We start from the raw sequence: 27,319 nt of genomic DNA on the forward strand, positions 1-27,319 counted from the left end.
TAAAACATCCCCCCCCCAAAAAAAAAAAACCTAAAAAGGGTTTCCCTGGTGGCGCAGTGGTTGAGAATCCGCCTGCCGATACAGGGGACACGGGTTCGTGCCCCGGTCCGGGAAGATCCCACATGCCGTGGAGCGGCTAGGCCCGTGAGCCATGGCCGCTGAGCCTGCGCGTCCGGAGCCTGTGCTTCGCAACGGGAGAGGCCGCAACAGTGAGAGGCCCGCGTACCGCAAAACAAAAAACACATCCCAACCAATCACAATCAACTAAGGCAAACAAACTTTGTCATCTTCCCCTTGACGTCGAACATCAGTGCCTTCCTTACTGGGAAGGCTGGGGTCCGACCTGGAGCTTCCAGAACGCTGAGCACGTCGGGGCTGCCACATGGTTCCGCGTAAGGAGCGGCCGGGCTCACCCCTGCAGGCGGGGCGGGCGGGGGGCGTGCGCGGTCTGCCCGCGGAGGAGGGGCGGAGGCGGGCCCGAGCTCTCTCCGGCGCCCGGGCAGCGGCGGGAGCGGGGCGGCGGGCATGGCGGAGGCGCGGCCGGGGCCGGCGGCGGGGGCGCAGCTCAACGGGCTTCCAGACCACTCGCCGCTGCTGCAGCCCAGCCTGGCCGAGCTGCGGCGCCGGGCTGGGGAAGCGGGCGCTCGGCCGGCGCGGCGGCCGCTCAGCGACGCCTTCCTGCTGCGGTTCCTGCGCGCCCGGGACTTCGATCTGGACCTGGCCTGGCGGGTAAGGGGTTCTCCCCGCCGGGCCGCACCCGGGGGACGGGCCGGTAAGCCGAGGCTGGGCCCGGACCCTCGCCGACGACCGGCTCGCCGGCCGGACCTCGGCGGGGACGCGGCCCGAGCGCACCACGCGGCGGAAGCGGGAGCTCTGAGGATTCCCGCGCTGGTCCTTGCAGTTTCTCTGGGTCGTGGAAACGGGAAACCTCGAAAAAAGCTGGAACCTTCTAGGGAGAGGGCCCATTTGACCCCAAGCACTGGAACTCTGCCCTGCACGAGTCTCCCGAACCTATAAACTTTGGGGAAAATGCTTCGCTCTCCGCGGCAGAGTGGGTGAGATAGAAAATGACAGCTGAAAAGTGGGAAGCCTAGAGTTATTCCATCTTAGCAGGTGGGGGAAATGAAATTGCCAGTAAAACTGAAGATCTAAAGCCAAATCCTAGCAAAAGAGTATTATTAATAGTAACACTGAAGTGTCAAGACGGTAAAGCAGTCCAGAGTGTTTTGAGTGGGGGGGATGAGGATGAGGCGCTTCTTTTTTTTTTTTTTTTTTTTTTTGCGGTACGCGGGCCTCTCACTGTTGCGGCTTCTCCCGTTGCGGAGCACAGGCTCTGGACGCGCAGGCTCAGCGGCCATGGCTCACGGGCCCAGCCGCTCCGCGGCACGAACCCGTGTCCCCGGCATCGGCAGGCGGACTCTCAACCACTGCGCCACCAGGGAAGCCCGGCGCTTCTTTTGTGGCTCCAGGTGTGTTATGACAGCTGGTTGAGAGCAAGGTGGTGGGAAGACAGGAATCAGAAAGAGGGGTACGACCTTGAGTTCTGGCACTTTGGACTCAGCATCCTCACCTGTTAAATAACGGTGAAAGGGCCTCCCGCGGTGACTGGTTTCCAGGACTGAACATTAACCAGTTTAATGGAACAGGACGTACCCAGCACAGAGCCTGGCACGTAGGAAGTGCTCAACAGTTGAACTTGATCTAGCCCTTTCTCCAAGTGGCTCGCTCAGTGTCACACGGCGAGCTAGGAGGCAGAGGAAGTATTATAGTGCAGAGTCCCAGCTGTCTCAGTATGAGGATTTTTGTTGTTGGTAACTAATTTTTAATTGAAAAAGTAAGAAGTACAGACGGTAAAAAAAAAATCCATAAATAGTAAAGAATGCAAAGCAAGTTCCTAAAAGTAACTTTCAAAGGGAAAAAATTCCTCACCCCAGACCTTAGCTTGCCAGCCTCCTACCCAGTGGCAGTTACTGTTACCTGTCTCTTACCTTTCCAGGTGTAAACTACAGTCGCACAAGCATATGTATGTGTTTTACATTTTGTCTTTTTAACATAATTTATCATAGAGATGAATCTATTTCAGCATGTGTCTTATTCTTTTGGGGGCTGTGTACTATTGCATTGTCTCAATTTATTATATTAAAATGTATTAACCAGTCTCCTGTATTGGACATAGGAGTTGTCATCAGACATTGGCAATGCTGCCGTGCATGCTGTTCATTCCTTCATTCAACGATTATTTTTTGAATTTCTACAGTTTGCTTGACAGTTCACAAAACACAGAAACCAAGACAAATAGGGTTTCTTCCACATCAACTGGGTATTCTAGTATGTCTTTATCATTGTATCAATACAAAAATAGGAAAATCCTTATAGGATAAGTTGAACTTGCACAATTGCTGGATGAAGTGCAATGTGCATTTTCAGTGTTGATGAATAGACCAACTGTCCTCCAAAGTGTTTGCACTTATTTTATCACTTCTATATTATCAATACATAATGGTGTCTTTCCCCATATTATCACCCATGCTGTGTCACCAAATTTATGATCTGTGTGTCAACCTGCTAGGAACTGGTTCTCATTACTATGATAATAATGAGGAACTGGTTCTCATTATTATTATAATATGCATTTATTTAATTACAAGTGAGGTTAATCATCTTTCATATATTTAACATTTTAAAATTCCTTTCTAATTAACTGCTTGTTTTGCTATTTTCTTCCACGTTGTTTACATAAAATATAAAACATTTTATTCATATCTTCGTGTATTAAAGAAAATAGGCTGTTGTCCTAGTTTGCGGTTTGTCTTTTGACATCATTAATGCTATTTTGTTTCTGTGAAGAATTTTAAAGTTTTTATGTAATCAAATGTATTGATTTGATTGTTTTGTGATTGCTTCTAGTTTCATAAGCTCTTCCCTTCTGCAAAATTTTCTCTAGTAATTTATGACTTCTCTTTTTTATGTTGGAGTTGTCGATCTACTGCACTTCATTTTGACATTAGGAATGAAATAGGAGCCTATCTATTTCTTTTCTTTTATCAGATGGCTACTAAGCTCTTCTCATACTTACTCAGCAGCTACTAGATATGAAGACAGAATCTCAGGTCCAATGAAAAGTGTAGCTCTAATGGGGTATTAAACATTTATAGGTAACTAACAATTAAAAGTGTATGATTTACAGATTTCATTTTGGTTATTACTTTTTTAAAAAAAATTTATTTAAGTTTATTTTATTTTTGGCTGCGTTGGGTCTTTGTTGCTGTGCGCGGGCTTTTCTCTAGTTGCAGTGTGCGGGCTTCTCATTGTGGTGGCTTCTCTTGTTGTGGCACACGGGCTCAGTAGTTGTGGCTCAGCGGGCTCTAGAGCGCAGGCTCAGTAGTTGTGGCGCATGGGCTTAGTTGCTTCGCGACGTGTGGGATCTTCCCAGACCAGGGCTCGAACCCATGTGCCCTGCATTGGCAAGCAGATTCTTAACCACTGTGCCACCAGGGAAGTCCCCATTTTGGTTAGTTTTTAAAATAATGTCTACTATGTATAAAACAGATAACTAATGAGAACCTACTGTATAGCACAGGGAACTCTACTGTTATCTGTGGTGACCTAAATGGGAAGAAAATCTAAAAAATAATAGATATATGTATATGTATAATTGATTCACTTTGCTGTACAGTAGAAACTAACACAACATTGTAAAGCAACTCTACTCCAATTAAAAAAAGTAATGTCTAGGGCTTCCCTGGTGGCACATTGGTTGGGAGTCCGCCTGCCGATGCAGGGGACGCGGGTTCGTGCCCCGGTCTGGGAGGACCCCACGTGCCGCGGAGCGGCTGGGCCTGTGAGCCATGGCCGCTGAGCCTGCGCGTCCGGAGCATATCTAAATAGAAGATAAAATAAAATTGACCTCCAGCCTCTGTGTTGTATATTTTTTTCCTGTATTATTTGTTTTCCTGAATTGTTTTCATTGCATCATGTCCTTGAGCAGCTGGCTAAGGACTGTGTCCAAATCTACGGGATGGGAATCAAGTTTCTGTGAACTCTTTGCCCTATTTTTCTGCCAACTTGAAAGGAAAAAGGGAGAGTTAAGAGTATGAAACTGTTTTTTCATTTTCCTCCACAGAGGCAGTGAATTCAGTTTACACTCCTTTATTTAAAATATGAAAGCCCTATAGTTTTAGTGTATGAAGAAACCTTGATAAGTCCCTCAGTTTTTTGTTTTTTTTTTTTTTGCGGTACGCGGGCCTCTCACTGTTGCGGCCTCTCCCGTTGCGTAGCACAGGCTCGGAACGCGCAGGCTCAGCGGCCATGGCTCACGGGTCCAGCCGCTCCACGGCATGTGGGATCTTCCCGGACCGGGGCACGAACCCATGTCCCCTGCATCGGCAGGCGGACTCTCAACCACTGTGCCACCAGGGAAGCCCAGTCCCTCAGTTTTAATGAAGTTTCTCATTATTCTAGTTTTTGTATTTGAAATTATAACAAATTAGTGACTTTTGTGAATTCTAATAACTTTGGGAGTACCAGCTACTTTGGTAAGTAGTGTTTACGGGGATTATCTCACTATTTTCTCATTTTAGAAGAAACTGAGATGTAACGAGTAAGTAACTACCCTAAATCGCAGTTATGAAGGGGTAGAGCAAGAATCTGAACTTGAGCTGAGCTCAGGGGAGCCTGCACTCTCAAGTGAACTCTACTTGCCCCATCTGTTTAAAACAACCAACTGTTAACCTCTGTCTATTCTATATATTCTTGTGAATATATAGAATCTTATCTTTCACACGTGAATATTCCTCCTTATATTTTTGCTCTATGTGATACGTTTTTTATTCTTTAATTATTTTTATAGTTTTCCTAAATACTTCAATGTTTTCAAAATTCCACTGACGCTGCCTGCTCATTTCCCACGAAATGCAGCTTCTTTTGTAAAATTCACTGAATCAAGTGTCAGTTTCAGACTCCGCTCTGCTCCTGGTAGCTACTACCCTGAAACAAATGTGTAATTTCTTCCAGTTTAGTTTTCTTACCAATAAAATGGGGGTAACAATAGTTACCTCTTAGAATGTTCGAGAGCGAGAATTGAAATGATGCCATTAAACCCCAGAAAAGTGGCACAAATATGGTTGTAATTTTGTTGGAAAGTACACGAAAAATGTAAGGAGAAACCTACTCTGTTACAAAGCAGAGTTAAAATAAGCTGTAACTTTTTGTATTTATTTATTGCTAGTGGTGGTACAAAACAGGTGCCTTTCGGTAATGAATATGCACCCGCAGGCAGTTTTATTTCTGCCATGGACTTTACGTGGTTTGCTGGAGAATTGCTCGGTAGCAGTTTACGTCATTTACATAATTTATTTATGTCAACCAGACTTTTGAATGTATTTATCAGTGGAAAAGTAATAATCAAAGATCCGGGTGTAGAGCCTTCAGTTTGCAAAAGTCAAGTGTCAAAAGTATGAGGGCAATTTGTGCATCTTTATGAAAGTCATTTTTTTCAAGCATGTGGATCCAGCTGGTTTAATCATGTATTAATTTATTCTTTCGTTCAACACATGTACCTATCTCCTAAGTGCCCAGCACTCTGCAGAGATCAATAAGCTGAGGAACCTGCCTCTATTCCCTAAAAGATCCCTTTTTTAAAAAATAATAAATTTATTTATTTTTGGCTGCGTTGGGTCCTCGTTGCTGTGCGGGCTTTCTTTTAGTTGCGGCGAGCGGGGGCTACTCTTTGTTGCGGTGTGTGGGCTTCTCATTGCGGTGGCTTCTCTTGTTGTGGAGCACAGGCTCTAGGTGTGCAGGCTTCAGGAGTTGTGGCACATGGGCTCAGTACTTGTGGCTCATGGGCGCTGGAGCACAGGCTCAGTAGTTGTGGCGCACGGGCTTAGTCGCTTCATGACATGTGGGGTCTTCCCAGACCAGGGCTTGAACCTGTGTCCCCTGCATTGGTAGATGGATTCTTAACCACTGCGCCACCAGGGAAGCCCCCGAAAGATCCCTGTTAATGAAGCTATAACTTTTATTATTCCATGGGAAAATAAAATTGTTATTTCTGTATTGGAGCTCCTATGCTGCTTCTGGTGTTGCTTGAATTAGAATTAAAAGGACTAGTTTTCCATCTGAGGGAACTATGAAAAAAGTAATGAACATTAAAAATGCTAGTAACATTTATTCTGATGCCCCCTAAGAAAGGAGAAGGAAGAGAAATTCATCTTATAGAAGAGAACGAATATATCAGGATCTACAAGGTGTCTCTTTTTCTTACTGCTTTTGGAATCTGCTATTTAGGTCACCAATTATTTCTTTGTTGGCAAATTTACTGACTTCTTTTCTTTCTAACCTCTCTGTTGCATTTAACTCTTAGTAACATTCTCTTTTTTTTTTTAACAGTTAGGGAAAGTTTCTTAAATGCAGAAATGACAGGGAGAAAGAAAGAGAAAGAGAGGGAAACAGTATCAGATAGAAAGAAGTGAGGAGTAGAGCAACACAGATGCCTTTCCCTCCCTTCTGTACATTGTGGTGCCAGATCTCCTGTGGTCCAACCAGATCCTCTCTTCCTCCAGCCATTCCCAGCCATTGACGTCCCCCAAGGCTTGGAATTTCACCCTTTACTTGGTTTTTTAAACTTGTTTTTGCAGTTTCTCCTCCAGATCATGACTACTTCGTGATTACAGTTCTCATGTTCATTCCAGTGACTCTCAAATGCAAAATTTGTCCTTTCCTTTCATCTGAACTTTGATTCCACATTGCTAATAGATCTCTTTAAACTCAAAACACATATACTGTCGTTTTAGAAAAACTGAGGATGCTGTAAATCATGGAAAGGTAAATTGAAATATAATAAATTTTAACTGTAATTTGATGTCAGTATTCTCCATAATACACTGGCAATGTTTGTATTATTTGTAAATGCAGAGTAACCATTATTGGTGGGTTTTTTGGAAAAAAAAAAGAAAATGCAGCGCTTTCAAACCATATTTTGCCAAGACCTAATATCTAGACAGACTGTTGCACAGGCTATCCGAGTGTATACCACCGTTAACAAGGTCGATTTTTGTTGTTTTCTGTTAGTACGGTATAGAAATGTTCCTTTGTATCTTTTTTCTAGGAGAGAAAATAAAAACCAAAATTTTTAGTTACCTTTAATATAAACCTGGACTAAAAGCTTGGATGAGCAATTAATCTAAATAACTTTCCCTATTAAGAGAACAGCAAGGCTACCACTCTTTATGCCCATGTATGCTTTACCCAGCACCCTGCAAGACACATGTTGAGAAAACATGACCTCAGAGCAGTTAAATACATGCCAAGACCGAATGGATAGTAGGTGGTGGAGTCAAGGTTTTCCTGAAGCAGCAGCAGTCTGTGAATCAAGCTCTTCACTACATAGCATGGCCTGTATGATCCAGTTGTCACCAACCGGTGAGGTCCAAAGAGAGCAGGGATTTTATTCTGCCCACTGCTATACCTCAAGTGCCTCACTAAGTGTGTGGAACATTGCAGATGCTCAAAAACATTTGTAGAGTTAATTCATCTGCTTGATTTCTTTTCTTCCTTATTCACAAAGACTAAAAGGTGGATGTTTCAGCCTTCTATTGCTAAGTAACAAACCAACCCCGAATTTAGCGGCTTAAACCATGGCTCTTTATTGTAATGCGTCACTTTGGGCAGGGCTCAGCGGGGATGGTTCGTCTGTGCTCCACGTTGCATGAGATGGGACCATGGCTGAGGTCAGGCTATCTGAGATGGGCTCTCATCGTCCAGGGCCTCTCTCTGCAGAGATTCATTATTTAATAATCCTACATGGTCTCTGGATCCCAAAAAGCAAAAAGAGAAGGTCTCAGGCTTCTTAACCAAGCACGGTGTCACTTCCATCAAAGCGAGACAGGAGGCCAGCTCAGCTTCAAGAGGAAGGAATCAAATGGACTCCACCTGCTGGTGGAAGGAATGACATGTGCACACCAGGAGGGGAGGCATTGTTGACAGCTATCTTTGGGAGACTCTTTACCACAGGAGACAAATAAAAATTCCTCAACTTTGAATTTGTGACTAACTCCTATCACCTGAGATCCTGCATGAAGTGTGCTTTTAGCTTTTACAGCTAAAGAGATACCCCAGGTTAGAATCCTGACATAATACATGGCAAGGGCCCTACATAATGCCAAGACTTTCCTATCGGTCTTACAAAATGCTTACCATGTATGCTATCTGTAGATAAGTTTTATTTTATTTTCCAGTTACTGGAAAACTACTATAAGTGGAGAGCAGAATGTCCAGAAATAAGTGCAGATCTCCATCCTAGAAGCATTCTTGGCCTTCTGAAGGCCGGCTACGTCGGCGTCCTGAGAGCCCGAGACCCCACTGGCAGCAAAGTTCTGATTTACAGAATTGGTAGGTCACACACAGCACTTCCTCTTTTTTATTTTTCTTGACTGCCATATTGGAAGTTTCCATGAGTTCATATTTAAGAACTTAGCTTTTTAGGTTTTAACTTGGGTTTCATTTAGTCTTTTTTAAAATTATTTTTTAATTTTTATTTTTTATATTTTCTTGGCTGCGCTGTGTGGCATGTGGAATCTTAGTCCCCCAACCAGGGATCGAACCCGTGCCCCTTGCATTGGAAACCTGGAGTCTTAACCACTGGACTGCCAGGGACATCCCTCATTTAGTCTTTAAGGTCCCCCAAATAGAATAAAACTGGCCGTTGTGAGAAACTTATCCAAAACCAATGAAAATCCTACTTCCATTCTTCCACACAGTTAACTATATAAAGTAAGAGGAAAAGAAAACAGAGAAGAGAAATACGTGGAAAAGGTAAAAAAGATCAAGGTAGAGTGTTTCAAAAATTCAAATAAGAATTCTGAACTATAATAATACAAGCTCCACGAGAGAATAGATTTTGTCTGTGTTCCGTTCACTGATGTTTCCCAAGCACCGAAACCGAAACCAGGGCGTGGCACATGGTAGGTATTTATGAGATATTTTTGGAGTGAGTGACAGAGTGAACGGTGATTGGGTCCTGCCTCAGGCTGCGGAGCGAGGGGCTCATTCTCCAGGTGGAGGAAGGGGAGGAAGGGGCCGTGGGAAGCAGCACCCAGGCAAGTGTTAAAGAACCCCTGTTCCACGTTCCCCTCTTTCTTTTTTTTTTTTTTTTTTGTTTGTTTGTTTGTTTGCGGTAAGCGGGCCTCTCGCTGCTGCGGCCTCTCCCGTTGCGGAGCACAGGCTCCGGACGCGCAGGCTCAGCGGCCATGGCTCACGGGCCCAGCTGCTCCGCGGCATGTGGGATCTTCCTGGACCGGGGCACGAACCCGCGTCCCCTGCATCGGCAGGCGGACTCTCAACCACTGCGCCACCAGGGAAGCCCCCGCTCTTTCTTTTCACTGCTTCCTCTTTTCACCCCTAGGTCTTCCTAGTGTTTCCTGGAGGCTGGAAACCTATAACTTCTGCCCCTCCCTTCGACCTGTGTGTGATTAAAAATGGCACGAAACGGAGGGTTCACACTGTCCCCAGCATCCTTTCCTGGCCAGGTTGGAATGACAAAGATAACCAACATTTCATGAGCAGAATCTTATGAATTATCCTCTTACGGAAACTTTCACATCTGTAAATATTCTAGGGAACTTAAAGATATTTATAGATTTGCTTTTCCTGCCTGCTTATAGATAAGATACCTGCCTATAACTCAGCACTTGGCTGTCTTGCAAGAAGATCCTGCATTCAGTTCTTGAAAAGGTAGCAGAAGACTAGAATGATTCTGTTTTTCTGCTCCAGCTTCTGTGTCAAATACAGCTGGGTTAATTGTGAAGTCGTTGTCTGTAAACCAGACATTACAGGTGCTCTTCTGTCCTGTCGTTGCCTCACCGGTGTTATAGGAAGTTGCATGAGGTTCCCCGAGTTCCTGAGGGTTAGAGTTGCCAGATTTAGTGAAGTATCTGTGTTTTATGTAGCAAGTGAAACTGTTTTATGAAAACTACAGTGTCCAGTTACATTTGAATTTCAGGTAAACAATGAATAATTATTTTTAGTATGCATGGGGCATACTTAGACTAAAAAAAAATATCCAGTTTATCTGAAATTCAGCTTTAATTGGGCTTCTTATATTTTATCTAGCAACCCTACTCAGGGGTCCCAGGAGCACAAAATGGAAACCTACAGGTGATTCCTTCTGCGGGTATCCCGGCTCTGTATGCCTGGCTGGAGGTTTTTTGGGGTCTCCTCATGTTAAGAAGTAAAAATGAGACCTTAATAGTGAAAAAGCAAATGTGCTACTTTGATCAGAAACACCTTAACTAATAGAAGTCAACAGTCTTCTATTGTTTAGCGAGGGCCTCTTTTTTTTTTAACATCTTTATTGGAGTATAATTGCTTTACAATGGTGTGTTAGTTTCTGCTTTATAACAAAGTGAATCAGCTATACATATACACACATCCCCATATCTCCTCCCTCTTGCATCTCCCTCCCACCCTCCCTGTCCCACCCCTCTAGGTGGTCACAAAGCACCGAGCTGATCTCCCTGTAGCCTCTTACAGTTATTAATTTATAAGTGTACTGTTTAACTCAAAGAGATTTTAAGATCAAGAAAACATATCAATTTAGTGACGGTCAGACAGGAGAGTATGCAGCAAATCTTCTGAGTGTTATGTAGAATAACATGTTACTCCAGGGCGAAAGGAGAAACTCAGAAGAGTTTTATGAGTAAAATGAAAGAATAGGATAAATTTATATTTATAAATTTTATAAATTTAATTGAATTAATGGGAGGGAGGAACTAAAAAAAGGAAATCTGTGGTAGAGCTTTTTGGGTAGAACGTTAGCATAACTCCTTCCCTGGTACCATCTCTGTGCAGTGTAAGCGGTGAGAAAATGCACAGAACCTTTTCCTCCAGTCCAGCAGGACAACCCAAGGTGAAACTAAAATTTTGCCATTATTGGCCTATAAGCCAAAGGATATAATTTTATGCCTTTTGAGACTCACTACTGTACTACAGCAGCAAAAGTAAAATTTAGCAGCAAGCATTAAGTTTTGACTGGCTTGGTTCTCAGAAACACAGGTTCTAGGGCATGCTGCCTGGGTCGGAATCCCAGCTCTGCTACGTCTAGCTACATGGAAAGCTGTGCAGCTATAATTCCATCTTCTCATCTGTCAAATGGGCATAGCAGAAACTTTCCTCATAGGGTTTCTGTGAGCATTAAATCTTGCAATACAGTATATATAAAATATAATTAGAAAATTACCTGGTATGTACTAAGCACTCAATAAATGTTAGATAGCTGCTGGAGAAGGAATTAAAAATGTGGGGCAATTTTTTCTTTTGCCTTAAGGGAGCTTAGAGTCTAAACCAGCAATGTCCGATAGAACTTTCTATGATGGTGAAATTGTTCTTAGTAGCTACTAGCCACATGTAGCTGTTGAGCACTTGAAATGTGGCTATCGCAACTAAGAAGCTGAATTTTTATTTTATTTACTGTTAATTATTTTAAATATTAATTAATTTAAATTTACATAGCCACATATGGCTAATGGCTACTATTTGGACAGCACAGGTCTAGACAACTGTGTTGGTGGGCTCAGAAATTTAGGTCAGTCACTATTTTCTGAACTGCAGACTTTCAGTCATTCTGTTCATATTTTGCACCATTATAGCTTTCAGCCAGTGTCTGAAGTTGTACAGTACATGTGAACTGGTTTATCCATGGGTTGATTATTCACATTCTTACCAGGAATCTGAGGCTTTTAAAAATAAAGGGCAATTCCATTGTACCTTTCTAGGAATACCTCTAATTATCCCTTCTCTTTCTTCATCTCTAGATTTTTCCTTGCTATTACACATTATCCATTAACATTTAAATCTGTTAGGATCAGCCATCCAAAAGCTCCTTAATCCCATAAGACCCTCCAGCCTCCACCCTAGCCGTCTCCCCACACCTCTCGTTATCAGCCACATTTTTAAAGTTAGTTATGTTCACCATCCACATTTTCTCACAGGTCCTCTCAATGCCCCCTGGTCTGGTTTCACTGCCACCTCTCTGGTGAAATGACTTTAGCAAATCATCGGTGACCTTTTCCCCAAATCTAATGGATGTGTTTAGTGCTATTTCACTTGACCTCTTTGCATAGCAAACCTCTTCCTCTTTTTTGAGGTATTTGCCTCCCTTCTCTGATGCCACATTCTCCTGGTGTTTTCCTCCAACTTAAACTGTTTCTTCTTAGTCTCCTTTGCTGGCACTATGTATTCTACTGTAAATGCCGAAATTCCTTAGGACATTGGCCTTAGCCTCCTCTTCTTAAGCTACTTACCTCTCTACCATAACTGAGAGAAACATAAGTCCATGGTACTCCCTGCTATAGACCTATAAGCACAGAAACTCTGAGATTTGTATCTTCACCCCCACTATCTCTTTGTTCCCAAAGCTCCATACGACCAGTTCCCGATCTCAGCTGTATCCAACTGGACATCTCACAGTCACCATTCTAACGTGTTCAAAACTGCCTATGATCCTTCCTTCCTAAACACTTTTCTTCCAGTGTTTCCTATCTCAACAAATGGTACCACCATTCTACCCAGTTGTTCAAGCCAGAAACTTTGGTATTTTTAGAATTTTACCATCCCTTAGTCATGAATCTTTTTTTTTTCCTTAACCCTTCATCTTGTTAGGTATTGCATGAACCTTGTAATCTGAAGATTTGCATCTTTTTCCAGCTTTGGAAAATTTTTCTCTTCTATTACTATTCCTTTCTCCTCTGTTCCCTATTCTCTGTATTATTGCCTTCCAGAACTCTAATTAGTTGGATTTTGAAACTTCTGGATCTAGCTGCATGTCTGTTAACTTTTTATTCATACATATTGACTCCTGGGTCTTCTTCTGTGTTGAGATTGAGAGACTTCCTCAGCTTGATGTTCCAAACCATTATTCCATCGTTGGCTGTGTCTCTTCTGACATTTATCCCATCAACTGATATTTGCTTGGATTGTCATCTTTTTATTTCCAACATCTCAACTGATTCTTTTTCATAGTAGCCTGCTCTCATGACAATAGCCTATGGTATCTTTTTTTCCTCACTGAAACAATTTTGTTTCTTTTGCTTTATTAGCTGTTTCCTTCAGTTTTAGTGCCTTTGTCTATTGAGTTTGGATCCTCTCTTCTTTGTGTGTCTGTGTCTTTAAAACTATTAAAATTCTTAGTGGTTGCATATCGTTTTTAAAGATCACCTGCTTGCCTATCCATTACTGTCAATTTTGCATGACGTGGCCTGCCCCAGGACTGGTGGGGGAGGGGAGAGGACAAGAACTCAGTAGCTCCTCTTCTTAGCACAGGTATTCCTTGTTTTTCCTGGGTGTGGGGAGCTGGCTACCCTTCCGAGCGCACAATACTTTTCTAGCCTTTATGGACGTGCCTCTCCTACATGCTGCTCATCACGGAGGGTGTCAGAGAGACCCACCTGCCTGTCTGCTCTTCGCACATTTCCCTTAGCAGCAACCTCTGTGGTTACGATGGGGCCCTACTTATTCTTCATGATCCAGAGCCTTGCTTTTCCCATTTTCAGTACCTTCGAGCATGGAGCATACCCAGAGGCGTTCCCACCTTCAGCCACAGCTCCATCCTGCAGTAGTTTGGGCTGTAGTTTCGTCTGGCCATCAAATCCAGGCTGCATTTATTCTCTTATTTTCTCCGTGCTCTTAAGAATCTGTTCTTTGCTAGGGATTGGAGGGAGGGAGGGAGGGAGAAACAGGCACGTGTTCTTGGACCACCAATTCGATCTGTTACTCAATTCATGATCTTTGTACGTGTTTTATTTCTATTGATCCTTTAAGTCTAAAAAGAATTCGTTTCCTTTTGTAAATCTTTCTGATTCTTTACACAGTGCTGAGATATGATTTTTTACATTATTTTTTTTAGCACACTGGGACCCAAAAGTTTTCACAGCTTATGATGTGTTTCGCGTAAGTCTAATCACGTCCGAGCTTATTGTACAGGAGGTAGAAACACAACGGAATGGAATCAAGGCTGTCTTTGATTTGGAAGGCTGGCAGTTTTCTCATGCTTTTCAAATTACTCCATCTGTAGCCAAGAAGATTGCTGCTGTTCTTACAGTAAGTGTATATTTTAACTGTTTGGTATAATACTTAGTTATATGTTAAAGAGAAGGGATAGTACATTTATTAGAAAATTAAATACAATTTTAGAAATGATACATAGAATTCAATAACGGTAAGAGGAAGTAAAGTGTTATTAATTCAAAAAGAAAGAATGTTGCAACAAACTGTGAAAATATGTTCAAAATTTCTAACCACGGAATTCATATATTTAAACAATAATGTGGTGATTTTATCTTTCAGTCACTAAAATTTTCTTCCTAAATTAAAAATTGACTCAAAAAATAATATTTATAGCAATCATCCAACAAAATGTCATGTAGGTTTTGGTTGATACAGATTGATACAGTTGATATACAGGTTGATAGATTGATACAGTTCTTTCCGGGGAAAAAAAAAAAAGTTTTAAAAATGGCCATCATCTTTGACCCAATAATCCTGCTTTTGGAAACCTAGCCAAGGAATAGTCTTAAATATAGCAAAGACTTTGTGTATAATAATAATAGCTTACTGTGTGCCAGGTACTTTGCTAAGTGTTTCAAGTGCATTACCACTTAATGGCTACACCAAAGCTTATGACATATGACTATTAATTTTTCCATTTTACAAATTATTTTACTATGTCAGAGAGGTGACATAGCAATGCCCAAGGATACACATTTTGTCAGCAGTGAAACAGGGATTCCAGTCCAGGATATCTGAAGATAAAAGCTGTATTTAGAACCACCATTGCTTCTATGCATAAAGATAGTTACTATAGCATCAATTTTTAAAAATAAATTTATTTATTTAATTTATTTATTTTTGGCTGTGTTGGGTCTTCGTTGCTGCGTGCGGGCTTTCTCTAGTTGCGGCGAGCGGGGGCTACCCTTCGTTGCGGTGTGCGGGCTTCTCTTTGAGGTGGCTTCTCTCGTTGTGTAGCACGGGGTCTCGGTGCACGGGCTCAGTAGTTGTGGCGCACGGGCTTAGTTGCTCCGCGGCATGTGGGATCTTCCCGGACCAGGGATCGAACCCATGTCCCCTGCATTGGCAGGTGGATTCTCAGCCACTGCACCACCAGGGAAGCCCCATAGCATCAATTTTTATAGAAAAAAAAAATAGAAACAGCTTATTTGTCCAGAAATAGGAAAAGCGTTACTTAAATAATGGTACATCCATTTGATGGATTATAGCATCAATATTAAATCTCACAATGTTTACAAAAATTGTATTATGTCAGTGAAACAAAACGGGGTGCAAATTATTTAGAGAGCATATTAGCAATTATGTTTAAAATAAAATTATTCATAGAAAGAACCTGAAAGGAAAAATCACAATTGATAACACATCTCTAAAAGCTATGTGCAGAAAAAAAAAAAGAGTTTTGCATGAAAGAAACTTGGCAGGAAAAATCTCTATATTAACAACACATCTTTGGGTAGGGAAGCTAATGATGAGGTTTTTCTTTGAATCCTTAACATTTTAAACCTTAGAAAAAAGCCGGTATTACTTTGATGTGAAAGACTTATACCCGTGTCAAAAGTTTAAAAGTGTGTGTTTATTGTACTATTCTTTCAACTTTTATGAAAGTTTGATTTTTCTTCCTCAAAATAAAAATTTGAGGGGAAAGGTTAAGTATCCAAATGACTCATTGATTTTTCAAAAGCACATTTATATGTGATTGGGGAAGATATTTTCTGTGTCCTGCTTATGAAAGACACAGGTATTTCTTAAAATACTTGGCCTAAACTACAAGGTGCAACCTTTTTAGAGACCTTTTCTTAATCTAGGGACAGTGAACTATAATGCGGGCTATTGTGTTGATGGAATAATTTTGAAAATAAAATCACACTTTAGGTATTGCTGTAAGTTTAGCAAGTGTTCAAAGAAGGGGCTTGTCGATACGATTACATATTGATTTATGCTTTGTTATTAACAAGACATTTTCTTTATTTTCAAAGGATTCCTTTCCATTAAAAGTTCGTGGTATCCATTTGATAAACGAGCCAATAATTTTCCATGCTGTCTTTTCCATGATTAAACCATTTCTGACTGAAAAAATTAAGGAACGGGTAAGTAAAACATATTCAAGTCACTATTCTTCTGTACCAAATGTTCCACTCCTTTGTTATTTAAAAATTGCTCTCTTATTTCCGCCCCTCCCCCCAACACACACAGCATTGTCCCAGTGTTTTGAATATTTATCTAACAACCCAACGACTTTTATAAAATTTCTTTTTAGTTTTGAAAAATCAAGTTAGTGAGGCTGTGGAAAAACTGGACCTCTAACACATGGCTGGTGAAACTGCAAAATGATATATTCCCTATAGGGGGCAGTGTGGTCATAGTTATCAAAATTACAGCCTTCACATTTCTGGGATTTTTATCCTGCAGATATACATGCTCATAAACAAAATTACATATACAAGGGGATTCATTGTAGCAAAATATGGGAAACCACCCAGTTTTCATCATGAGGGAACTGGTTAAATAAACTGTGATGCATCTACACAGTGGAACACAGTAAGATTTGCAGGATGTATTGTGAAGGGAAATAAGAACATGCAGAATAGTGTTTATACTATCTTTTGTATAAAAAGGGAAGAAATCAGAATCTATAGTTATATTGGCATAAAAGTTATTTTTAAAGGATATGCAAAGAAACAACCAAAGTGGTTACCTATATGGAACAAAAGAGAGGTATGGATGGGGTAGCTGAGGATATGGTTGGGAGCAAGACATCTCACTGTAGATCTTTTATCTTGTTTTGATTTCTAGCCGTGTGAATGTATTATCTATGTAAATAATAAACATGCTTAAATTAGACATGTGTAACTGAAAACCATAGTACCCAAGGTATGTGACTTAATGTCGTTAGTTAAAGCAAATAGATTTGATTTTTTAAATTAATTTATTTATTTTATTGATTTATTTTTGGCTGCGTTGGGTCTTCGTTGCGGTGAGTGGGCTTCTCATTGTGGTGGCTTCTCTTGTCGCAGAGCACGGGCTCTAGGCATGTGGGCTTCAGTAGTTGTGTCATGCGGGCTCAGTAGTTGTGGCTTGCAGGCTCAGTAGTTGTGGCTCGCTGGCTCTAGAGCACAGGCTCAGCAATTGTGGCACACGGGCTTAGTTGCTCCGCAGCATGTGGGATCTTCCCGGACCAGGGATTGAACCCATGTCCCCTGAATTGGCAGGCGGATTCTCAACCACTGCACCACCAGGGAAGCCCGATTTGATGTTTTTTACCTATCTTGCAGAGTCTTATCTCAGGTGAATATCTAATATTACTTGGGATTTTTCAAGTGTTGACAGTAGAGTGTGAGTTCCCAAACTGGCAACCACTCTTCTGCATGAATCTGTAGAGGATAATTTTTAGAGCATTTATTTAGACAAACGTTGGCAACATCTAATGCATGAACACAAACAGGTTTTAAAGGCATTGACAATTTAAATCTCAAAAACTATTTAAATAGAAATACTGGTAATGTGAGTGATAATAGCATATTTGGAATGTTACGAAGTATATTCTTTCATACTAAGAAAATGTAACATCTTGCATCTGGTCAGAAAATGACGACCCTAGAGCTTCTTTTGAGGTTTTCCAGTAGGTATTTCTGTCTGTCTTCAAGAAGAACTGCCCCTATGGAAGATTCTTTTATTCTTATAAAAGCCGGGTTTTTTTGTTTATTCTTTTTTTCCTCTCTTCAGTATAGCTTGACAATAGCTGGCCATCTTCTGTTGAATGCTGACAGACATAAAAATAAGTATTTCTATTTTGGGTTATATTCTGGACCAAAAAAACAAATACAACAATAAACTGAACCTAATAAACAGGAGAACATGAGCAAGAAGAGAAGAAAAATTTTAAATTGAGAAGTGAAGCATTTCAATGAAAGTTAATTGACATGAAACAGACTTGCCAAAATGGGAAAGGCAGGGAGGACCAAATCTAGCCACTTTCTCCCTTTAAACATTTTGGCAGTACTCTATGAATGATTTTATTTCTCCCTTCCTGAAGAGATGGTTGAATTTCTTTTCAATTAGCTGGTAATATTTCAAACATTTCAGAAAAAAATCAAGGATTGGGACTGTAAGGTTCCTGAGTGCAAAAAACTTGTTTCATTCATCTTTCAGTCTTCATATCCTGCACATAGTAGGTGCTTATTAAATGATTGTTGAATGTACAGATGAATCCTAGCAGATGAATAAAGGTATTTATGTATTTATTTTTAACAAGATGTGCTTTTAATCAAAGGTTCCAAGTCTTTATTTTAACTTCAGGACATTATATGATCAATTTTTATAGTTTAAAATGTTCAAAAATTTAAAGTTCTCAACACAACAACTATCATAATTTCTCTTAATTTTTTATTAGCCAAGACTATCTGTCAACTGTACCACATAAATTATTCCCTGCGTACCTGATTGTGTGCTCAGATATATGCTTTTATTTAATATGAACTAATAAAAGGAAGAACATTTTTATCATCTACAGAACCATCCCAGGATATTCAATCTTTTGCTAAGAATCACCTGTACATTAGGGAATAGAATGTATAAAATGATTTTATTTAGAGTTTTAAAAATCTACTTTTGAAAGAAAAAAGAATAGCTTTTTGTAAATATTGTATAGTTATAAGGATGCAAATATAAGAGAACAGTAAATTGATCAGATTCAGAAGCAGCACAATCTAAACATAAGTATAGTTATTAGCTTCATAAGCAGAGGAATAAAGGATGTATCAATAGTATCTATACATGTGCTCCTATCTTAGAAGTGATGAGAGCATCTTATCTTACAGTGTTGATTTTCCATTGGAAATGCATCTGATATACTGAGAGGCAGAGGGCAGACTTTCTAAAACATTTTGGCTGTTTCAGATTCATATGCATGGGGACAATTACAAACAAAGTTTACTTCAGCATTTCCCAGACATTCTTCCAGTGGAATACGGTGGTAAAGAATACTCCATGGAGGACATTTGTCAGGAGTGGACAAATTTTATAATGAAGTCTGAAAATTATCTCAGCAGCATTTCACAGACCGCTAAAGGAGAAGAAGTTATTTAATGTGAGAGACTTCCTAATTAAAAATACATGAGTAAGATCCTACCTGGTTATATGAATGAAAGAAAAAGAATCATTAAACTAATGCTTTTCCGATTGATTTTTTTCAATGTAAAAATCTTCTAACTTGAGCAACATGGGTATTTGGGAAATTTCTTTACTTTTTAAATATCTTTTCTTTACCTTTAAAGTAATTAAATATTATTATACCTTAAAAGCATAGAAGAGGTTCCTGATTTTTGCACTCGGAAGAAAGTGATCTCTAAAGTATCTTTTCATGCGCACTTTGGTGTGTTTCTCAAAAGTTTTATTTTAAACAACTTTTCTGGTCACACTGGTTTGATTATAAATGAATAAATAGTCCACTGAAAAGAAATATTAGCACAAATCAACTGATTATAAAAATCTATTCATACTCATTTTGGGTGCGTGTCAGATAGACTATAATTCAGATTAAAATCTGAATACAGTTTTATATAGTTATTTCTGTGGGCCAGCAAGGTAGTTCACCTCAGGGAAATTCTATTTTACCATATTTGCACAATAGAAACTTTTGATTGAAGAGTCTGTACGCCATAAACTCTTATGTGTAGCATCAATAGGTCTCTATGAAATTATTCATGTTGATACAGTTAACTACATAGAGATTCAGAGGTGGAATAATATTTGGTTGCCGTATACGTGGACTCTATTTTTTGATTGAACAGTAACACAACTACACAAGGGAGAGGAAATGTTTACATTTTAAAATCACTGTCAACTACATCTGGAACTTTTCAGATTATGCATGAAGAAATTTGGGTTTTACTGTATTATCAGAACATTCTAGCCAAATCCTACAATTCATATTTACTTAAAAAAAAATCAGGAGTTAAAATGTGCTGTTGGTACTGTAGCTATGTTAAAGCATATTTCATTTATTGAGAAAGATATGTCAATATAGCTTTCAACTTAGGACAACTTTTATAGTTTTTTATAATTTTTAAATTTTATTTTAAACTTAAACATGAAAGAACACAGTGTACAAAATTTGTTAAACATTTTTTAGCTTAGTTGGGTTTCAACATTAATCATACAATAGTATCTTTGTGAAAGAATATGTAAAGGGTGTTTTTCTTTATAAGAAAATTATTCTAATCAGATGAGCTGATACTTATGATTCTCTGTACATATATCTGTGAAAAATTGAGAGTGATTGTGAATGTTCTTTAGAGAACGTGTTTGATTTTGATTTAGCATTGGGAAGGTAACTTTACATTATAAATTTAATTTAAAATATTAGATCATGCCTGTTTTCTAAAAAGTGTTAAAATCTTCTTTACAAAATCATACAATTTAAATTGTATAATTAAAAATGACAGCAGAATAAAACTATTTAAAAAGTATAAATAATAGCAACAACAAAAAGTTCTAGTTTACCCAACTTTTATTCCGAGAAGGTTTACATCACAAAGTTCCACTTCATTCACATTTGGGTGCTTAAAACACTTTCTTCTGACTCCGTGAAGGAATGATTACTTTAGCACAAGAATAAAGGATAGTATTTTTAAATGTCTTTTAAATATGATTCATTGATGATGTTACTGACAGTAAATAGAATTAAAATAAGTCAATCAGTAGAAGTACATTTCATGATAGGACTTTGAATTTTTTATGAAATGCAGCGATTCACTGAAGAACATTAAAAGAACAATGTAAAATGAACAGGCAGTTTTATAAGGTGGCAAGATAAATAACTATTGAATTGTCTCTATTACTTTACTGTAATTGCACCAGAGGTGCCTTTTAAAAGATTAACTCTAACGTGTGCTCATTGTGTTACTGAACTGCCCGATAATTTATTTGTTTTAATATTGTTCAAAACAAAATAAAGATCTTTCACACAAACTATAGCTGTTTGTTTTTCATTTTTAAGCATGAATATTAGGCATTCTTTTTCAAAAACTGCTTTTCCTTACAGAAGAGGTTAAGAAAAAAGTATCGCATCTAGTTGTCCATTACAAAAACGCCAGTGTTTTCTTTAAACGTTTCAATTGCAGACTGGCTTTCCTGCTGCTCAGTTCAATACCGTCTTCCCCTGTCTTCTTGTGCTGAAAGGGACCCAAAATTAATTTCATAAAACTAAGCCATGCATACTTCAGAAGTTAAAACTTCTAAGTGAGAAAAGCCAGAGTGTGTCACTAAATCAGATAATTGGATTCTGAAACTGCTATGAACCCAGATCATGATTTCATTTGTCAAATTATGTTTTTCTTACAGAAATAACACTTAAGTCCCAGAGCAAAGAATATCTTTGTCTCCCACCTAAATGAAGCCAGTAGCTCACGAAACAGGTCAAACATACAGACAAACCCAAAACTCAACAAACTAGTAAGGTGGTGTTGTCTGAAACACTCCTTCCTGGCCTGTGTGTTGAATTTTGCCCCACCTAGATGCTGTGGAGGAATTAGGAGTTACAAAGGTTGAACTAGAATGATGGCAGTAAAATGAAGATTGGCAGCAGTGCCTCCCCACTAATGTTCTGGCTGGCAAGGGCACATCCCATCCTTCTCCCTCCCCCAGAGCTAGCACTTGATTGACTGCTCGCCTCTTCTCTATCCAAGTCAATCATATCAGTCTGTTAAATATCTTCTTTTGATAACACTGTACATTGAATTAAGTACTATAGTGAATAGAAAAACTAATTGGATGCTAACTAGAAGAGAGAAAATACTTATCCAAAATAGCCAGGTAGGACTTCCCAGGTGGCACAGCGGTTAAGAATCCGCCTGCCAATGCAGGGGACATGGGTTCGAGCCCTGGTCTGGGAAGATCCCACATGCCGCGGAGCAGCTAAGCCCGTGCGCCACAACTACTGAGGCTGCGCTCTAGAGCCCGCGAGTCACAACTACTGAGCCCGTATGCCACAACTACTGAAGCCCGCATGCCTAGAGCCTGTGCTCCGCAACAAGAGAAGCCACCGCAATGAGAAGCCCGCGCACCACAACGAAGAGTAGCCCCTGCTTGCTGCAACTAGAGAAAGCCCGTGTGCAGCAAGGAAAACCCAACGCGGCCAAAAATTAATTAAAAAATAAATGGATATTTAAGGGAAAAAAACCAAAATAGCCAGGTAAAGTGCAGTACAGGTTTCTCCTGGTATCTGAGAGTAAAGCTTTCCTACCAAACCTTGCTTAAGCCAAAATGGGGTAACACTAACGGATGCACAAAATAAATAGAAAGCACAGGTGCTCATAGACACAGTTCAAAGCTATGGATGCTGGATGCTGAGATGCTAAGTGTGGTTCCAGGAAGGAGCTTGGCAGTGTCACTCTCACTGCTCTGGGTGGCGCTGCCTCTATAATGGCTCATGGCAGAACAAACACTGAGTGCTATTTTTGGCTTTTAGCCTTTTTTTGTAAAAGCAAAAATCCTTGTGGGATTTCTTTCGGTTAGTGAAAACAGGTACTAATGTAGGTTTTTGCAAAAGTGAAGTGGTGTAAAGCAGCCTTTCGAGAAGCAGCGGATACCTGTATAGTGTAAGAATCTTTAGAGTGGTTGCAATAAAGTGCTTTAGGAGTTTCACAGAAGGAAAGATCATTTCCACCCAGGGATCTAGAGGATATGTTTTTAGCGGAGGTACTATTTGAAGCACAGCCTTTAAGAAGAATGGACTCCCCCAGAGAGCAATCAGAAGTGAGGAGATGGAGGCTAGTCCAGGCAAAGAAATAGCACGAGCAGAGACTCAGAGACCAGAAGGAGTAGGTCACGTCTGAGAAGTCGTACGTAGGCCTATATTTTTGGAGGGAGGGCAATGCTACAGGAGCGTGGGCCTTCTGCCTAGAAGGATGCTTGGGAAACAAAATATGGGAAGCCTTGAATGTCAGCTGAAGGGCACTCAAATGTATGAACTGCTTATTTTGTGCCAGACCCTATATTAGATTCAGGGCACTCAAATGTATGAACTGCTTATTTTGTGCCAGGCCCTATTTTAGATTCACATACATGTGTCATTCAATCTTTGTGGAAAAAAAGAAGTAAGTGGCATTATGCCTGTTTTTACAGAAGAGAACTCAACTCTGAAAGTGTCCATTCCTTGCTCAGAATCACAGGGCTAGTAAATGCCACAATCATACTGAACTCGGCCGGCCTAGCTGTAAAGTCCACGCTCTCTGCAACACCACCATGCTCCTAATAGACCCAATTCCACAGGCCACAGGGCTCAATGGCCACCAGGTTCTATCAGTCCTACCTGAAAATATCTGACCATGACCCATCTCTAAGGCTAATCATCTCTCATCCTACCTGCTGTCATAGCCTCTCTTGTTGGACTACCAGCTTCTCACTGGTCCTGCCTTTATATACCCCTCCACTGCTGCAGTTATTTTTCTGCAAGATTTCATTCTCTGAACTTTCGCCAGAGAAACACTGCACGTGGGTAAATTACTAATTGGCACCTGAGGCCCTTCACGATGAGGCCCAATCTGTTTTTCCATCCTTATATCGCAGGACTCCTAACCCCACGCATATGCTAGGCACACCAACCTTTTTTTTTTTTAATTGGAGTATAATTGTTTTACAGTGTTGTGTTAGTTTCTACTGTACAGTGGAGTTCCCTGTGTTATACAGTAGGTTCTCATTAGTTATCTATTTTATACATATCAGTGTATATATGTCAATCCCAATATCCCAGTTCATCCCACTCTTCCCTTCCCCCCTTGGTGTCCATTTGTTCTCTACATCTGTCTCTATTTCTAGGCACACCAACCTTTTCCAAAAATATCACCCTTTCTACACAAGACCTCTCAGAATCAGCAGGAAGGGGAAGGGGCTGGGGGAAGGGGCAAGGGAGATGAAGTGTGTGTATTTTGTATTCTGGCCAAAATTCCTCAGAAATTACTCTAATCCCTACATTGTTCGGAGACAAATTATGTTCGTTTGACAAGATCAGCAAACACAGACCTTTCTCTTCTGCCCAAACCTGCTCACAAGGTCTCCAGTTTCCTGCTCTACGGCTCATTAGTAATTAGCTATGATTAGAACCACTTGTCATGACTGGTTAGACAAGGGTACAACTCTTTGTCCTCCTGAAACTTGTTGACTGCGGAGAAAAGCATTTCCTGTTCGGATACCTGACTGAGACTTCTGCTTGCAGAACCACCCCCAGAAGCCACTGTTCACCCCCTTCCATGAAGGTCTAAGGCAAAACCTCCTGAGTGAAACACCCTGATAGTCAGATCCAGGGAGCTGTCTATATTGCAACAGCCAGAATAATCAACCTCTTTACTTGTCCAGTTTTTGTTGTTGATAGAAGCCTCCCAATATTCCCTGACAGGTAGGCAGGTGCCCCGTCTGGAGTCAACAGAGAAGTTCTGGGGAAGGTTGTGAGCAACTGTTTTACCTCAGCTGGACTCAGCCCATGGCCACGGGACTGTTACACAGAACTGATGTGTCTGGGCCTCCCTTGGCCGACTCTGACCTCACTCAATCACTGTGTCAGACTAACTTTACTCCTGCACACCCAACACACATATACACACAGTACAGCACCAATGAAGAAGATATTCTAATGGCCAACAGACGCATGAAAAGATTCTCAACATCACTAATTATCAGGGAAATGCAAATCAAAACCACAATGGGATATCACCTCACACCACACCACAGAATGGCTATCATCAAAGCAATGACAAATAACAAGTGTTGGCAAGGATGTGGAGAAAAGGGAACTCTCGTGCACTGTTGGTAGAATGTAAATTGGCACCACTACTATGGAAAAATGTATGGAGAGTCCTCAAAAATTTAAACTAGAATTACCATGTGATCCAACAATTTTACTTCTAGGCATTTCTCCAAATAAAACAAAAATACTCTTCAAATAGATATGTGCACCCCAATGTTCACTTGTAGCATTATTTACAATACGCAACACATGCAAGCAACCTAAGTGTCCTCTGACAGATGAATGGATAAAGAAGATGTGGTGTACATATACAATGGAATATTACTCAGCCATAAAAAAGCGATATTGCAATTTGTGACAACATGGATGGATCTAGAGAGTATTATGCTAAGTGAAATAAGTCAGACAGAGAAAGCCAAATACTGTATGATCTCACTTATACGTGGAATCTAAAATACAAAACAAACAAAATGAAAACAGACTCACAGATACAGAAAACAAGCCAATGGTTGTTCAGAGGGGAGGGTGGTGGAAGGGCAAAATAGGTGAAGAGCGTTAAGAGGTACAAACCTCCACTTAAATAAGAAATAAGGAGGGAGGGAGGGAGAAAAAAAGAAAAGAAATAAGCCATGCAGATGTCATATACAGCCTAAGTAATAATATTGCAATAAATTTGTAGGGAGACAGATGGTTATTAGACTTACTGTGGTGAACATTTTATAATGTATGCAAATATCAAATAACTATGTAGCACAGCTAAAACTAACATAATATTGTATATCAACTATATTTCAATACAAAATTAAAATAGAAGTCTTTTCTTCTAACTCCCATCTATGGGTCTCCTATTTCACCCTTCTTTTTAGATTATTACACATTTCTGCTTCTTCGTATTTTTAGTAACATTTTATGTTGGTCATTGTGTTTAACTAATAGAGGCTCCAGGTAATACCTCCCATCAAGTGATGACTCTTCCTTTCTTTTGTCAGATAGCATGAAAGGCAAGTAAATCCAATCAGGTCTTGAGCTGGGCAGCAGACTTAGGAGGATTCAGTCCATCTCTGGTTTATTCCCATTCTTCAGGATTGGTCCACTTGGGTTTTTGATTGGTACCCCGGATATTTTCTTTTTTCTTAGCCTTGAAAATTCTGCCTTTTGCAAATCTAAACTTAGTTCCTACCCTTTGCAGAGTCAAAATATGGCAAATGTCTGGAAGTGGACACCTGTTGAGTGTTTGTTTCAGGCTCCCTCCTCCTCCAATGGGACTTTATCTCCAGTGCTCTGCAAGACAACTCAATGTTTCACTCCCTTTGCTACTCAGCCTTTCTAGTCTCTGGTACCATTCCAGAACTTGGCACATGTCACATGTGCTGAGCTATGAGCATGTACTTTATATTTTGCAATATTTTTCCCAGTTCTACACAACTACAAACAGTTCCACTGATTTTTCTTTTGGGCTAAGTAGTATCTGTTTGGGTTAAGATATAGCTCTATATTTCTATCTTATCTATGTGTATATGTATAGATATCTATGTGTATATGTATAGATATCTATGTGTATATGTATAGATATTTACCACTTATATCCCATTTTTGTCCATTTCTGTTCTTGGGCTGTAAACTTCTGGTCTAGATTTGATATGTACACAATATTATCTAACACTTGCTTAAGGATATTTAATTTTAATTTGGAGCTTGGCCTTATGGTTTTGTTTGCTTGTTTGTCTGTTTCCTTGGGGGAGAATTTTCATTAGGTGGAATGTTACCATTCACCTTCTCTGTTTTCTTCTGAGTAGTTTTGTGTTGGTTTGATTCTTTTAAAAATAGGCCTTTTGGGGAATTCCCTGGCAGTCCAGTGGTTATGACTCTGTGCTTTCACTGCTGTGGGCCCAGGTTCGATCCCTGGTCGGGAAACTAAGATCCCACAAACCGCATGGTGTGGCCAAAAAAAAAAAAAAAAAAAAAATAGGCCTTCTGTAGACCCTTCCTAGTTGAAAGTGTTTTATTGTGCCAGTACAATGAAGTGCAGTTCCTCTAACAGACGCTTTTAGTGGTGGCAGCTGTGTGTATGTGGAGGCGAGGTGGGGCTGCTGGCATGACTTCTCTTCATTTCTCCCCTTACCTCCTTCTTTCCCTTCATCGTCGTGCCTTTAAAGGACACTACCCCCTTGTCAATGCAGTTGCGTCCCCCTCAGAAGCAATGTTTATCTGAAGCTGCCACCTCTGGCTCCTTCCTGAGAGCCAGTACTATAACCTTCCAAGACCCAGGCTGTGTTCAGTCTTTTGGCACTTAATGTTTGACATTTTTCTCAGGGTTTGATTTTGCCTATGTTATGTCTATATCATCCACTACTCTTTCCTCTTTTTCCAAGATTCTCTGAAGCCCTGCATCTTCTACTCTCAGCATCTAGAGTCTTGCAGCAGTGGAGGAAGCTTGCTCCTGCTGGAGTTTGCTACTTACCAATTTTCTGGTAATTTGATGTTTGTGATACCCTCCAACTCCTAGTATCGCATGAATCA

At 40.3% G+C, this 27,319-nt stretch overlaps 1 protein-coding gene across 1 annotated transcript; it reads left to right on the top strand.

Moving 5' to 3' along the window:
• The first annotated feature begins 525 nt into the window (after positions 1-525).
• Positions 526-21,030, top strand: TTPA (alpha tocopherol transfer protein). Its single transcript, XM_029222944.1, has 5 exons — positions 526-729; positions 8,235-8,388; positions 13,898-14,091; positions 16,035-16,145; positions 18,955-21,030. Exons 1-5 carry the CDS (start codon positions 526-528, stop codon positions 19,141-19,143), a joined length of 852 nt encoding a protein of 283 aa, XP_029078777.1. The 3' UTR covers positions 19,144-21,030.
• The last annotated feature ends 6,289 nt before the right edge of the window (positions 21,031-27,319 follow it).

This window comes from Monodon monoceros, unplaced genomic scaffold, assembly GCF_005190385.1.
Source record: "Monodon monoceros isolate NGI ecotype Baffin Bay Population unplaced genomic scaffold, NGI_Narwhal_1 Super_Scaffold_14, whole genome shotgun sequence".
Lineage (NCBI taxonomy): Eukaryota > Metazoa > Chordata > Mammalia > Artiodactyla > Monodontidae > Monodon > Monodon monoceros.